This window comes from Harmonia axyridis, chromosome X (assembly GCF_914767665.1).
Source record: "Harmonia axyridis chromosome X, icHarAxyr1.1, whole genome shotgun sequence".
Classification (NCBI taxonomy): Eukaryota; Metazoa; Arthropoda; class Insecta; order Coleoptera; family Coccinellidae; genus Harmonia; species Harmonia axyridis.
In genome coordinates, this window is record NC_059508.1 from 3,603,695 (window position 1) to 3,618,711 (window position 15,017).

A 15,017-nucleotide genomic window follows, 5' to 3' on the forward strand; every position below is an offset into this window, starting at 1 on the left:
CTGCAAGCTTAATTACATTTTCAATGTAGCACACATAATATATAAAGAATATAGTAATAGTTTTATATCGAATTCCAATTATAATAATTAATAGTCATCTCCAGAAAAATTAAAAAAGTTAGGCAACTAAAAAAGCATTTGTTAAAGCAGTTTCTATTCTATGCATTATTGCATTAATGCATTTAGGTTATAATCTAATGACAGCCAGGCATCTGACAGTGACAGTACCTACTATCTATGTAAACGTAATTTTCATATAAAATGCAGAATGTTCAAATTCGATAATTTATTCACCATATAAAGAATGCTTTATTGGAGTTATTGATGTAAACACTTAATCCTTTTTGAAAAGTAGCAGAATATAATTGTAATAGTCTAATAAAGTAGGTGCAACCTGATTTATACATTACAATCAATCACCATTCTTCTGAAACATTCAAAATTTATAGACATGTTTTACTTCCTTCAGATTGTAAACTCTTGATCTTCCATGTCTTCATCACAAATTCTAATCCATTGAATCACAAGGTGTGACTACTATATTTCAGTTCATCCGACAGTCATGGAACTTACATCTCATAGTCTTATTTTGAATGAAGATGATTTGGCCCAAATACCACAGGCTAAGAAACCAGTATTTATATTTGAATGGTTACGCTTTCTTGATAAAGTTCTTGTCGCCGCACAAAAGGTAACACAAATTTCGCTTTCATCTAGAGTATTTCTCAATTTCTTGATTTGTAGAGTGACATAAAAGGTTGCCAAAAAAAACTAGTTGAACAATTAGTTGCTTTAGTTAATGATTCACCTGGACCTTCTACAAGAAAACTCATAGCTAGAAATCTGGCTACATTATTCTCTGTAGGTGATACATTTTTATTATTTGACACCGTTAATAAATGTAATGACATACTGAAAAATAAAGATGACTCCCCCAGTTTTCTGGCCACTAAATTGTAAGTTTTGGTATAAATTACAAGCATATTATTAACATATGATTTTTAGAGCTGCTATATGTTGTGTTGGAACTATGTATGAAAAATTAGGAAGAATGATGGGCAGATCTTATGAAGAAACTGTTCAAATTCTTGTAAGATCGCTAAGAAGTGCAGAATCTCAGACAAGAATTGAAATCATGCTAACGTTAGAGAAAGTTAGTGATCATGTATATAAATATATTTATTTATTATTTTATGAATTGATGCAAATGAACCCTTCAAACGGTCTGATTATTATTAAATCAACTTGAAAATTTTTTCGATATAATTTTTCAGGTTTGTGCTGGAATGGGCACTGCTATATCTAATGTTCATAAAGAGATATACAAAGCATCGAAACATTGTCTTGTGGACAGGGTAATGGCAGTTCGATGTGCAGCAACAAGATGTCTTTTGGAAATGTTGAATCATGCCCCATTTTTATATACCACTGAATTGGAAAGTATGGCAACACTTTGTTTTAGAGCTTTTGATGGCTCTAATTATGAAGTCAGGTGTGCAGTTGCAAAACTATTAGGCACTTTGGTAGCTATGACGCAAAATCAAAAGCCTGAGAAACAATGTAAGTAAAACTTTCAATATTCCTCACTACTAATTTATGAATTGCCCATTTTATAATTACAGTACAACCACAAACGAAAACAGTGAAATTAGTCTCTTTAGATGAATCCTTAGGAATATTAATGTCAGGTTTTCTAAGGGGTGGTGCAGGCTTTCTGAAGGGGACAGGAGAAATTATCAAGGGTAGTTCTGGAGTAAATCGTGAAGTTAGAGTTGGAGTAACTCATGTAAGTTATTGTTCACTATTAGTACATTTTTAGTTTGAGTGTTTCATTTGTCAGAAATTATATATTATATTCTTAATTTTCAGGCTTATGTCACGTTTGTTCAGATTTTGGGAAGTGTTTGGTTAGAACAAAATATGAAACCATTTTTGAATCACATTCTCTATCTAGTTGCAAATCCTAAAGCTGCATCTTCTCATGTTGATGCAGTATATTCCAGAAAGTGTATTAACTTCATTTTACGCAGTGTGTTTGGGAAGATGTTAGGAGAAAAGGCTCAATCATCTGCTTGTAAGGAAATAGCTCAAATAGTTGTGAAAGAAATGAATTCCATCGATTTCAATCCAGAAAATGCTAAAGATTTCAACCAAGAAACTTTATTCAGTCAGCATTTGTTGGTATGCGGTCTTCAAGAAATTGGTAGCCTTGTTCTGAGTCTTGGTACTACTGCCCATGATTTAATAACTGATCAACATCTTAGTACGTAGAAAATATTTGGGTTAGGTAATTTCTGTAAATTAAATCTTTTTTTTAGATTTAATAGATGCTACAATCAGTGTATTGATTCATCCATGCCAAGCTGCTAGATTGGCAGCTGCTTGGTGTTTGAGATGTATTTGCATAGCAGTTCCAAGTCAAATCACTCCTCTCATAGATAGATGTGTAACAGGCATTGAAGAATACCGAACTAGTCCTGAAGCAATTTCTGGTTACAGTGGGGCATTAGCAGCAGTGTTGGGTGGAGTTAATTTATCTCCGTTGGGTGTACCTCACAATAAGGGAAAAATTATTTTCAATACAGCTGAGGAATTACTCAGGAGTGCTAGTCAAAATAGCAGATTGTCATTGAATAGAACTCATGCTGGGTGGTTACTTATCGGTGCTATAATGACTTTAGGTATGGGTTTGTGGTTCAGCGTTTTCAAATTTAAATTTTATCATTCATCTTATATTTAGGTGTCCCTGTTGTTCGTGGTTTGCTCCCAAGAATGCTCCTACTTTGGAGAAATTCTTTCCCTAGATCCAACAAGGAACTTGATTCTGAAAAAGCTAGAGGAGATGCATTTACCTGGCAAGTCACATTGGAAGGACGCGCAGGAGCACTTACAGCAATGCATAGTTTTCTTCAACACTGTCCTGAGTTAGTAAACGATGATATCACAAGAAGACTACTTAATCCTATTGAATCGGCTTTAGCTATGTTAACAAAGTAAGTTCCTCTTATAAGCACTTTAAGGTAACTTTTCCTAGGAAATGGCATACTGAATATGTTTTTTCACAGCATATCCAACATACTGAAGTCTTATGGACAACAGTTGAAAGCTCCATCTGCTATGGTGAGACTACGGCTTTATGAAACTCTTCTCCTACTTCCACCTCAGTCATTTGAAAGTAAACATTTTAATTTTTTTTGACATAGTTCTAATTCATTGTCAATTTCAGATTCTTATACACATTTGTTGAGAATGTTAGTTGGAGAGTTCACTCTCACTGAAAATTCTGCCAATACTACCACATCACAACTGAGACAAGTTTGCCATGCTAATGATTCAGTTATTCTTGGTACATGGCTTCAAGAAACCGATCATAGGACAATTGAAGACCAGGTTAATATACTTCAATATTTTGTTGAATCTAGACTCGTGTATATTTCCATAAGAAGATTATTTTCTAAATTTCTTTGAATCGAGTTTAATAGAAATTATATATTTCCTTAGATGGAACCAAATCGCAGAGGAGATTGTGAACATGTGAGTAGTTGAATGTCTAGGAGTTCTGCATTCGCTTTATTCATGTAGAAGGATCTCAGATTGCTCTGTTTTAGTTGCCAATGTTTGAACAATATTAGTTGACTTAGGATAGATAGGCTATATTTTGAATCAGTTGGTCATGTATATTTCTTCGACTCCTCTTGACCACTTGACGGGATTTTTCTTAAGATGTTATACAACAAAGTTATATAACGATCAATCATTTGTTGTGATTTGAATTTAATAATTGTCGTTGGTAATTTCTTTTGTGGTAGTTACTATTTGTAGTGAGGCTTGCAATTCGATTTATTATTGTGCATCTGTGTTTTCAATTATCCGAGAAAGCTTACAGCTATTTCTCATTTCATTTATATTCATTTCTTTTGTATTTGCTTTTTTTGAGATTATCAATATTATTAAATATTTGATTAGTAAACAGACGTAGCCAGAAGGGGTGTAGGTGGTTCAATCCCCCTTCGAAATGTGGAAGATGTCAACATTAATTGAAATAAAACGAAGCGAGCTCTGCAATATTCATGTTTCAGCACGGCGATCCGTCAAAAATCACAATAGGAATGCTGGGACAATCCAAACACTCTTTTATTTCTAAGAAAAGAATTTATTATTATCACTTCTGTATACGCCCTTGTCTTAAAACCCCTCGAAACTGAAACGTGGCAACTCTCTTGGGTTAGTTTTAATTCAACTTTAAAAATAAAATGTGTTGAAATAGAGCTTTTGATTTATTCACTTTTTGGCATGCAATAAGGTAATAGTATGGAATAATGGTATCTTTTTAAACATTTAAATATTTCATGTCCATTCGATTGATAAACAAATCAACGAAGTTCACAAAGTAGTTACTTTTACTGTTCATTCATCAAAATATTGGAGTCGAATTACTAATAAGTAATGCATTTTTTATGATGAATTAATGATAACAGGTAACAAACCGTTTGTCTTTAGGTAATTATTGAAGGTAGTCATTCTTTTGAATGAATTTATTTTTACATATTCCTTTTATTTCAGTTACAACCCAATAGTGCTGCTGGCTCAGGAGCATTAGAACATGATCCTTGTTGTCTATATCGACATATATCTCAGGTATTGTAGCACCTAGTTCTAAACAAACAATAAGCTGACTTTGCATTTTTTTTTCAGCATGAAAATATTCCTGGTCCGTTACCATTAGGCGTAGCTGTCATAGATATGTCTGTGCTCTTATTTGGTCAAATATTTCCAAGAGTGGCCAATAAACATCGCTTACAAATGGTTGATCATTTCACTGAATGTATCAAACATGCAAAGAGCATAAGACAGGAAGCTGTTCAAATGAATGTATTCACTGCACTTTTGAGCGGACTGAAAGGTCTCTCCGAAACTAAAGTAAATGTTGGCTTGGACGACGTAAAGAAATCTATTACGACTCTTATCATGAGCGCACTGACTTCATCTAATCCCATTCTAAGATGTGCTGCTGGAGAAGCCATAGGACGTATGGCTCAAGTCGTTTCTGATCACAAATTCACTGCTGAACTCGCGCAAACAAGTTTTGATAGGTTGAAATCAGCGAGGGATGTTGCAAGCAGAACAGGTCATTCCCTGGCCCTTGGCTGTCTTCATAGATATGTTGGTGGCATGGGTTCCAGTCAACATCTGAACACAAGTGTGTCAATCCTGCTTGCTTTAGCCCAGGATCAAACATCTCCTGTTGTTCAAGTTTGGTCATTACATGCACTGGCCCTGATAGCAGATTCTGGAGGGCCTATGTTCAGGGGCTATGTTGAACCAGCACTTTCTTTGGCTCTGAAACTTTTACTGAATGTCCCACAGTCATATATAGATGTTCATCAGTGTATTGGAAAAGTTTTGGCTGCACTTATAACCACAATTGGTCCTGAGTTGCAAGGGAACACAGCTAATATTTCTGCAGCAAGATCTTCATTCCTTTGCGCCTGTGCTATTATGCAAGACCATCAGGATCCCTTAGTTCAAGCAGAAGCTACAGGCTGTTTACAACAACTGCACCTTTTTGCTCCGAAGCATGTCAATTTGTCTTCCCTGGTACCAACGCTTTGTGTAAGTCTTACTTAGCACACTGAATAAAACTGTTTTTCATTGAAATGAGAACACTTGGAATATAAGTAAAGATATTTATTGCACGAGATTAAGTGTCGTGAACAGTAGAAGTTATTTGAAAGTAGGCCAATATCATGAAAATTTTGACAAATAAATTTCATGGATTCACAATATTTTTTACATTCTTAGAATTGATAAAGTGCAATTTCAAATTGACAATAGAAATATCTGCAAAACTGATGAAATTGATGGACATACAATACACTTATTAATTGATTGAAAATTCCGATTACAGGGAGATTCGAATAATATAATATAACTTCAATCTTGTTGTCAAATTCCTTAGCATTGCTCCGATTCTATAACTGATTTAATTTCAGAGAACATTATCGAGTAATCATCTTCTTTTGAGGAAAGCAGCTATATCTTGTCTGCGCCAACTTGCTCAACGTGAAGCCAGAGAAGTCTGTGAACATGCTATGACGTTGGCAAACGAGAGTCGCGATAACAATACAGTTGAAGGACTTCTCATTACAGAAACTGGTCTTCCAGGAGTGTTCTTCAGCATGTTGGACACTGAGACTGATCCTGGCTTAATAAAAGATATTCATGATACACTGTTGAGTATGCTACAGATGCTCGCTGCTGATAATTTATCCCAATGGCTTGGACTCTGTAAAGATGTCCTTACTGTTGCTACAGGTAAAATAATGATGGACATCCTCACATAATTAGGATTCTTTCATTTTAAGATATTATTATTAAAACATTCTTAATAATTTGGATAAACACTTTATTTATAAATATAGGGTGTCAATCCTTCCAAAAATCTTAAATGGCAATATTACTCAACCTCCACTGCCATTATTCAAAATCCATAAGGGTGTCGACACCCGTTTTGAGGGGTTGATTCATCTATCTACAAATTTGAAAATTCAAGAAGCCCCTCTTCGAATGAAAATAGACTTATCTAGGCTTTTTCTGGAAAAACTACTTACCAAACCATTCAGCTAGACTATTTTATATGGACAAACCTGTATAGGATATTCCTTATAGTATTGGGTACATGATATTTCATAACATTGAATGTGTGTATTACAGAGTTAAATCTTTTATTGGGAATTTCAACTTTTAGTGTCCAGTTCTTGTTTGTGTCCAGTTAGATTCTCAAGAATTTTGATTTGTTAAGTGATCTCTTTATTGCATTATTATTCAATATTTGTGCTTTGGAGTTATAACTGTTTTTGCTCTGTGTGATACCCTCAGTTTTGTTAATGTTCAATAGGTTTTCTGGATTCCTCTAATCTATTCAATTCAAAATGTTGTTTTCTAAAATCCTATCTACCTTTCAGATAACAATGACGATCAGATGAATAATCTAGGAAATGATAACGACAACAACGAGGGCGAAGTTGAAGATGACGACGATCAGGTGGAATTCCACGCCGACTCCGATTCGTCAACTCATCCCGCTGTGCAGCCCAGATGGCCGACTAGGGTTTTCGCCGCTGAATGCGTTCGAAAAATAATCGCCGCATGCGAAGCGAGCAACAAATCAGCCCATTTCGACCTGATCCAAGCTAAAGAACTACAGCAAACCAAAGGAAGGAGCAATTTCCTGGTGCTCCATTTGTCGGACTTGATTCGAATGGCTTTCATAGCGGCTACCAGCGATTCTGATCCCCTGCGTTTAGAGGGATTGAAAACCTTACAGGAAATAATCGAAAAGTTCGCCAAAGTTCCGGAGCCCGAATTTCCTGGCCACCTACTGTTGGAACAGTTCCAAGCCCAAGTGGGGGCCGCACTAAGGCCAGCTTTCGCACCGGATACTTCCTCTCACGTGACCGCAGCTGCTTGTCAAGTCTGTTCAACGTGGATCGGCTCCAATGTAGCCCGCGATCTATATGATTTAAGAAGAGTGCATCATTTGTTGGTTCAGTCTTTGGGTAAACTAGAAATGAAAACAAACACAACTCAACTTTACAATGAAAGCTTGGCTACTCTGGAGAAGCTAGCCATTCTCAAGGCATGGGCAGAAGTTTACATTGTAGCTATGAAAGGGAATGAAGACGCTATGCTCGATCTTACTATAACAAACAGCAATTCCACAACATCTAACGATGACGAGTTTGGAGATTACGAGCATAAGGGGGAGAGTTTACTCACTCTAGTCCAACCGGAATTGATTGGATTATCGCAGCATTGGCTCGCTGCTTTGAGGGACCATGCCCTTCTCTCTTTACCTGCTGAATTTGCTAGTCAACTGCCACATGATGGTGGCGCATTTTATACCAATGACACAATGGAGTCTTCCAGACCTTACTATGTAGCCTCATGGCCACCAATACTTCATGCGGCAGCTTTATGGTTGAACTCTGGCAGTTTCAGAAATAATGAATCTCAACCAGTTAACAATGACAATGCTTTGAACAACAACCCTGTCGACAATAATACCAATATTGATAAATTCCATTTACTCTTTGGTATCTGCATGGAAGCTTTGTGCAGTCCAAGATCAGTCGAACCTATTGAAAGTATCATTACTTGCCTCCAAGCATTACACACACTTTTAGATTCCACTTTAACAAAGGAATTAATAATGGTGGATAGAACCCTGAGTATTGAATTATGTAATGTTTTGCATAGATTAATCTTAACAAGAGATAATCATACATGTCAATTATTATGTATGGAAGTTCTTAAACAAGTCATTAAAGCTGCACAAATGAATCTGGAAACAATCAAGAAAATGAAGGCTGAATCAAGCGAATTAGACAATGAAGAAATGTTGAATTTAGATCTGCTAGGAGAAGGTGGTGAATGTGGCGAGATACTACCAGGAAAGTCATTAGTTTTTGGCGTGTTAGAAGTTTGTTTGTGTCTTCTTGTGAGGCAACTCCCAGCTCTTAGTCCCTCTCCAAATTCTACTATTGTCAATTCAATGAGGATAACTCAAACATTGGATGAATCAGGGAAATTAATAGCATCTGCTTTGTCTTGCATGGAAAATTTACATACTTTGTGCTCACCTCAAGGTGCAGTGGCCATTCTTCCGACTATTTTATATCTGACTACTGGTGTTATCAGGGAATTAGCTACCAAAAATGTCAATGATGCCTCCATTTTGGCCAACAATCCTTCTGTTCAAGCAGCTCTTCATTGCCTAAAAGTCATGACTGTTGATAAGTACTGTTGTGATCCAAGAAGTGGTGACAACTGGCAAAAGTTGCTTCAAAGTGCTCTTGCTAAGGTTATAGACTTAGCCAAAACTGGAGACGATCAAACTAAATTAGATGAAGTTACAATGATGCTCTCAATAGGTGTATTTGTATTGCATGCCCCCTCTGAAGTTGTTACGGCGCCAAATCTTCAATACCCATGTATAAATCATTTCAGACAATGTTTGCAGAGTCCGAATTCTACTGTAAGTTTTTTTTACCAACATTTTTATTCCTCTCATTAAATTTTTATGACATAGTTAAAAAATATCTTTGTTGTAGGTGAGACTGAAATGTGTGCAAACATTGAAGTCCTTGTTTGCTCATTCAGATAAATCTATTTCTACTGCCTACATTCACAGTTTAGCTCCAAGACTTGTAGAGTTCCTATATTCTGAGACATCAAGGAAAATATTCTCTGACGAAGAATTATTAATAACTCTGGAAACAATAGTTTGTGTCGAGTCCCTCATTTCTTTGGCTGAACCTCAGAACAGTAAGATTTTTGACTATTACATTTTTCACGGTAATTTTTTTGATTCATTCTTCTCCTTTCAAAAAGTACATTCATTAAAAATCTCTCATTATTTTCTTTCTATTCTTGCTATCTTAGGAGATCTTTTACAAGGCAAGTTATTGTTGTCCTATTTTGAACTCTTTTTCAACATTTTTTCTGTTAATGTAGGAATTCAGATGCTGACTCTTTTGGTACCAGTTTTGATAAGCTATCTACTGGATGGACAAGCTCTTAAAAGTGCAAATAAATACGCATTGAAGCTTCATGAAACAAGTCTTCAGTGGTTGATGCGAATTGGCCCCCAATATTCACAGGTAATTTATTCTATAATTCTTAGTTTGGTTTCAAATTTTTGGAAATATTTTAGTTGTAAATAAAATAGATTTTTAAGGATTAATAAATTTTAGGAATTCAAAACGCTCATGAGTCAATGTAATGATCTTCGTATCAAACTAGAAAATGCCATAAGAAACAATCAGCAGAAGTCTATTAAAATAAAGAATGAAGTCAACATGAATAAGCCTCTTGTGAACAATGCACCTTCCATAAAATTGAAGACGGATTTTAGTAATTTCTCTTAAGAAATTGATATTAGTTATTCAAACAAAAATTGTAGCAATACTTCAATGTTTTATATCATACTAATATATTACGGATTTATTTGTAAATATGTATAATTTTGATATGTTATTTATTAATACATTAATTTTTACTGGTTTGAAATGAAAGAAAGTGATAACAAATTACATATAAGTACAGTATGGTTGATGGATGAGGCATTTTGAAATATGCAATCACTTATGAATAAAATCTAACAGTGGAATGAGAAGTATAATCCCTGCTCATCTTTTTCTCAAAAGAATTTTTTTTTAAAGAGATATATTTACAAAAATGTCTTACTATCAAACTATTAATGCTGAAAATTAATGACTGAATTTAGATGACCAATATTTCTAATTCCTATTGATGAAGTCCTGTAGAATTCCATTGAATGAAAGTTACATAGGGTATGGATTTTTCTCTCCCTATATATTTTATTTACCTTAGATACTGAATTTGTGTATGAGATGAAATTTCATTCAACATCAAATATAACCGATTTAATTTATCTGCTCACCTCACCAAGGGAATAAATTGTCATGATTCACTGTATCATTCCATAATTGTTTGTCCGATTTATACCAAAGGAGTTAACACGAAAAATTATCGTGTTATGCATTTAATAATTGAAATTTGTGGAAATATGACCTGAAGTGACTTTCATCAGAGTTGATAGAGGAATAGTTACTAAATGTACTGAAATGATTATTAATGGAATCTATTTAACAAGCATAATTAAATGATTTAGAATGTATGTTCTATCTAAATTAATCAGTTCCTAATCCTTATAATATATCTGTTATGACGATACCACTTATAACAAAGATAAATGTTTAAAAATAATCGAGGTGAAAACAAGGATAGTATTCCATTGAGTAAAATCAAAGAATATCTAACCCTGATAATGGAAGGATTTTTAAAAAATTGGGCGAATTGAGGAATTAATGAAATACAGATATAATGAGTCCAGTTAAGACGCAGTGCAAATTGTACTTGGATATTTTTGATAATTATTTGTTCTTTGCAGTTTTTTTGTATTTACCGATCAAATATCAATTATTTCTATGAATAGGTTCCTGAAAATACCTTTTATGTTAAAGAACCTCCCTAAACTTCTCTAATATGTGCTGTATCTATAAAGAAGATAACTTGAAATTAAATATGGAAAAATCACTTCAAAATTTATTCAAACATCTAGTGGTACAATTTGTTCACAACTAATTATAATATAATAATCAATCAATAATAATTGAAGCACTCGAGAGGAAAATAATAAATACTATAGGCAGAATACCTGTTTTGCATCACAGACATCCCCACCCCCTAAAATTGCCATAAACTTTGTACCTTCACACAAATAATTATATATGGCAGAGAGACAAAACTTGGAGGGAGAGCCAGCGACGTCAAGTAAGTAAATTTACTGAATTACAATTCATAACCTTATGTAATTGATGGTATCGACTAGAATCCAAACCTCTCAGTACTTTCCAATATCTATAAATTTCTTAACCTCCGATTTAAAACTTTTAAAATAATAATAATAATAAAAACCAGAATTTATTGATTGTTCTCCAAATTGAACATGAAATGAATATTTTCAATTTAAAAAAACCAAGGACAAAAATCATTTTGAATTTTATATATGAATGATACGACTCAAGCGCTGAATTTTAGTTAATAGTAAATCACCTTCCTTTATGACTTTCTGAAACTTTGCACTCACTTCGTCTTGTCTTTGTGATTCCACCGTCATAGTTTGACGATTAATTCTGAAAGAGAGATGGCCATACTTAATGAATAAAGCAAGATCCCTGAAAAATAAAACGACAATTATTTGTTTCGCCAATCTATACTGAAATAAACTTGAGCATACTTCTCAATATAGTCTTCAGAGACACCAAATGACTCAGCCAGATGGGACAGTGCTAAAGATCTATAAGACTTCATCGCCTGATTATAAGCCTAAGCCTTCATTCCACAGACGTAGTATTGATAATGATCATGAAACAAAAAATCCACTTTCAATCTTCGCGCGACTTTTCCTGAAAATAAACAAATTCAATGTGATAACTGCTTTGAATATCGAAATTCCTCATATTAAGTGGATTTTTGGATAATTAATTTTATCTATAAATTTCATGTCAACACAAAAAATCAGTGGGCTAACGGAATTATATTAACATTTTTTTTCTTTCGATAATGCAATAATTCTGCATGAATACTGATTTCTCTATTTTGCAATCGATTTTTAAATTTCAAATCGATGGAATTGCAATTATCAAGGAAAGAAAATTTGATATGAATTATACAACATATTCTACAAATTAACGAACTCAACCAAGATATTCAAACCCTGAAGTCACCTTGAAAATTTCAACTCTTTAGCAACCAAATCGTTTGAGATTCGCTCAGCTCGAAATTAGAAAATAAAAGACATTTGTGCAAAATGACATATCCCTGTTCTCTTAGAACAAGCGCACAATAAAATATATAACAAAGCAATCTGTCTTGAGTTTTCCATTTCAAGTGGAAATTTCAGTTGCTGAAAATGTTACATAGGTATCAATAGTTCAGATTTCAGTGTGAACTCAGGCATTGAAGGTGATACAATAAATTCAGAATGATAGTCATATCGAAGGGTAGTATTTTACCTAGGCTAAGGAAGAAGTTTGCATATTCACAATTGTAAAAAGAATGTAAAAAGGCTCTGGTTTCTCCATCATAAATTAGTAATGCTTTGACGTTGTTGTTCTCAATTATCTAGTGAAATATAAATTAACACTTTCAATTAAATATTATAAACAATTATAATCATTTGATTTACCTCTTTAAGTAATGAAATCCTGGAAAGACACATCACTGATAAGTATACAGTATATCTTATGAATGTATGATAAGTCATCAATTCGCTTGCAAAAAAAATAGATATACATTCCAAGAAAAGTTTACAAGCAGTAGGGAAATCTCTATAATAAATAGAATATACCCCACGATATACTTTCCACTTGCTGGTTTTTATGTATTTACCATAAGTTAATACAGTACTGGAAGATATTATTATAAAATCGTATATAAATTGTTGGTAATTCTCACCCTTCTAAAGCTTTCAAATAACATGGATTAGAAATGTCAAAAACGCTACTGATAAAAAACGATTCTGTTTCCTGAAAAAGTATATCGCTTGAAGCTGGGACTGGTAGAGAACATTTGAGTTTAATTAGCAAATCTATTACAAATTTCCTTCGAACACCACAGCTATGACATTCAACTCCACGTAAAGAAGTGTTTGTTCCATTCTTGGATCGTTCAGCTATTTTCGATAAAACATAATTATATATCTCATTGTACTTTTCACTATCGTGAAAATTCCAATAATGCATTAACTGTTTATGCATGGTTGTTACAAAAACATAACCGAAATTGTTGAATGAATTATATATGGCCATCCTTTCTGAAAAAAAAACAACATCATTTCAATTGTTACATTTCCTTCAATTCAACAACTGACGATTTTCTTCGACCTCTCTAAGTAGTTTATTGAAAACTGTTGCGTTAATAGCGACCACATAACGAAAATAATTATTGAAATCGATCAATGGTAACCACATTGGGGTACTGTTCCCTGGACCTCCATAAAACATTATTATTCTGAAGCCAAAACAACCGAAACAAATTGTTATGAATTGGATAGTGAAGAAGTTCAGCACTTTCTTTGAAGGCTTGGATATTTTACAACTGTCGGTCAGACTGAGAATAAATATCTAGTTTTCGCAAAACAGTAGTGAAAAACATGCAAACAATATGGGAAATAAATAAACCTCATTCAAATTTTGAGGCATATTTTATTACGAATATTCCCGAAATCTTCCGAAAAGTTATACGTACCACTTAGATAATTATGTATGTGATTGAATTTATGACCTATTTGCAGATGTTTATCGGCTTAATTGAATAAACTCGATTAAAAATAAATATGGGATTTTTCGAATACCAATACTAACTTTTTCAATTTGAATGCAATTTGCTGGATTTTTCAGAAAATTCTATTTACTTTTTATGCAAAACCTCCTCTTCAATCGTTTCGGAAATATAATAATAATAAGGTTTATTCATTCTGACATAATATATCCATAATAATAATGTGTTAATCAAACTTTTGACTATTATAAGTGAGAAAAAAAAAGGTTTGATAGCGTAGTTTGAACCAAATTACTCGAAATAATGGCATTTTTCATTACCGATTCCATTGTTCTTACTTTATACAGGGTCTTCCTAAATTGGAGATACGAAGGAAAAAAAGATTCCTTGGGTAATTTTAAGAATGAAATGTTCTATAAACATGGTCCTGCAAACGCTCGTTTTCGAGATACAGGGTGTTTCTTGTTGTCCTACTTTTTTTGTGATGATTATACCAGTTTATCGAATCTTTATTAATCTTCGCTACAGATTGGGTAAATAGGTACCAAATTTATAATTAATTTAGTCATCACAGCTTATTAACTGGATATTTATAATAATTTAAATTTTCTTGAAGAATAGGTACAAGAGGGCTGTTTGAAATTTTTTTCTCGAAGTCGGTAGCAGATATGACAAAACTTCAATAAACCAACAATGTAGTACTGGACCAGAGTCTCTTTTTAAATTTTTCTAAACCACCTGTGGTTCACCAAAAAAAAGTTCTGGACGAAAAGGCGGACACTCTTCCAGAAAAAATATCACTCTGTAGATTTGCATTCAAGATTAGTATATCACATGATGAAAACTTTGAATTGAAATATCTATGCCCAAATTTAAGTTAAATATCTAGTTAAGGGAAGGTGCTATCATAAGAACACTTGAGAAAAATTGAACTTTAACACCTTGTATCTCGAAAACAAAGCGTTTGAGGGTCCATGTTATAGGACTTTTTTTCTCAAAATAATCCGAGAAATCTGTCATTTTCGTTTGTATCTCCAATTTAGGAACATTCTGCATAGTCAAACCCGAACTGACGTCTACACAAATGAATTGCAATTTGAATGAAATACATTAAATTGTTCAACACAGCACAGACAATTTTTCGATGC

General features: G+C 33.6%; 2 protein-coding genes across 3 annotated transcripts; one reads left to right on the top strand and one right to left on the bottom strand.

Annotated features, from left to right (window-relative positions):
- Positions 1-201: 201 nt before the first annotated feature.
- LOC123686468 (HEAT repeat-containing protein 5B) lies at positions 202-10,702 on the top strand. 2 transcript variants are annotated; one of them, XM_045626632.1, is made up of 19 exons: positions 202-383; positions 470-691; positions 745-956; positions 1,006-1,153; positions 1,275-1,560; positions 1,623-1,786; positions 1,870-2,263; positions 2,319-2,681; positions 2,741-2,993; positions 3,066-3,175; positions 3,227-3,390; positions 3,502-3,534; positions 4,564-4,638; positions 4,696-5,613; positions 5,994-6,315; positions 6,966-9,037; positions 9,114-9,327; positions 9,517-9,662; positions 9,756-10,702. In XM_045626632.1, exons 2-19 carry the CDS (start codon positions 563-565, stop codon positions 9,927-9,929), a joined length of 6,177 nt encoding a protein of 2,058 aa, XP_045482588.1. In that variant the 5' UTR covers positions 202-383; positions 470-562; the 3' UTR covers positions 9,930-10,702. The 2 variants fall into 2 exon arrangements, with proteins under 2 accessions (XP_045482588.1, XP_045482589.1); XM_045626633.1 differs by lacking the exon at positions 3,502-3,534 and having other exon boundaries at positions 549-691.
- Positions 10,703-11,491: 789 nt separating this feature from the next.
- Positions 11,492-13,768, bottom strand: LOC123686470 (26S proteasome non-ATPase regulatory subunit 6-like). Its single transcript, XM_045626634.1, has 6 exons — positions 13,460-13,768; positions 13,045-13,402; positions 12,776-12,995; positions 12,603-12,711; positions 11,825-11,993; positions 11,492-11,762 (listed from the first exon to the last, which is right to left on the bottom strand). The coding sequence occupies exons 1-5, from the start codon at positions 13,590-13,592 to the stop codon at positions 11,914-11,916; spliced, it is 900 nt and encodes a 299-aa protein (XP_045482590.1). The 5' UTR covers positions 13,593-13,768; the 3' UTR covers positions 11,492-11,762; positions 11,825-11,913.
- Positions 13,769-15,017: the final 1,249 nt, after the last annotated feature.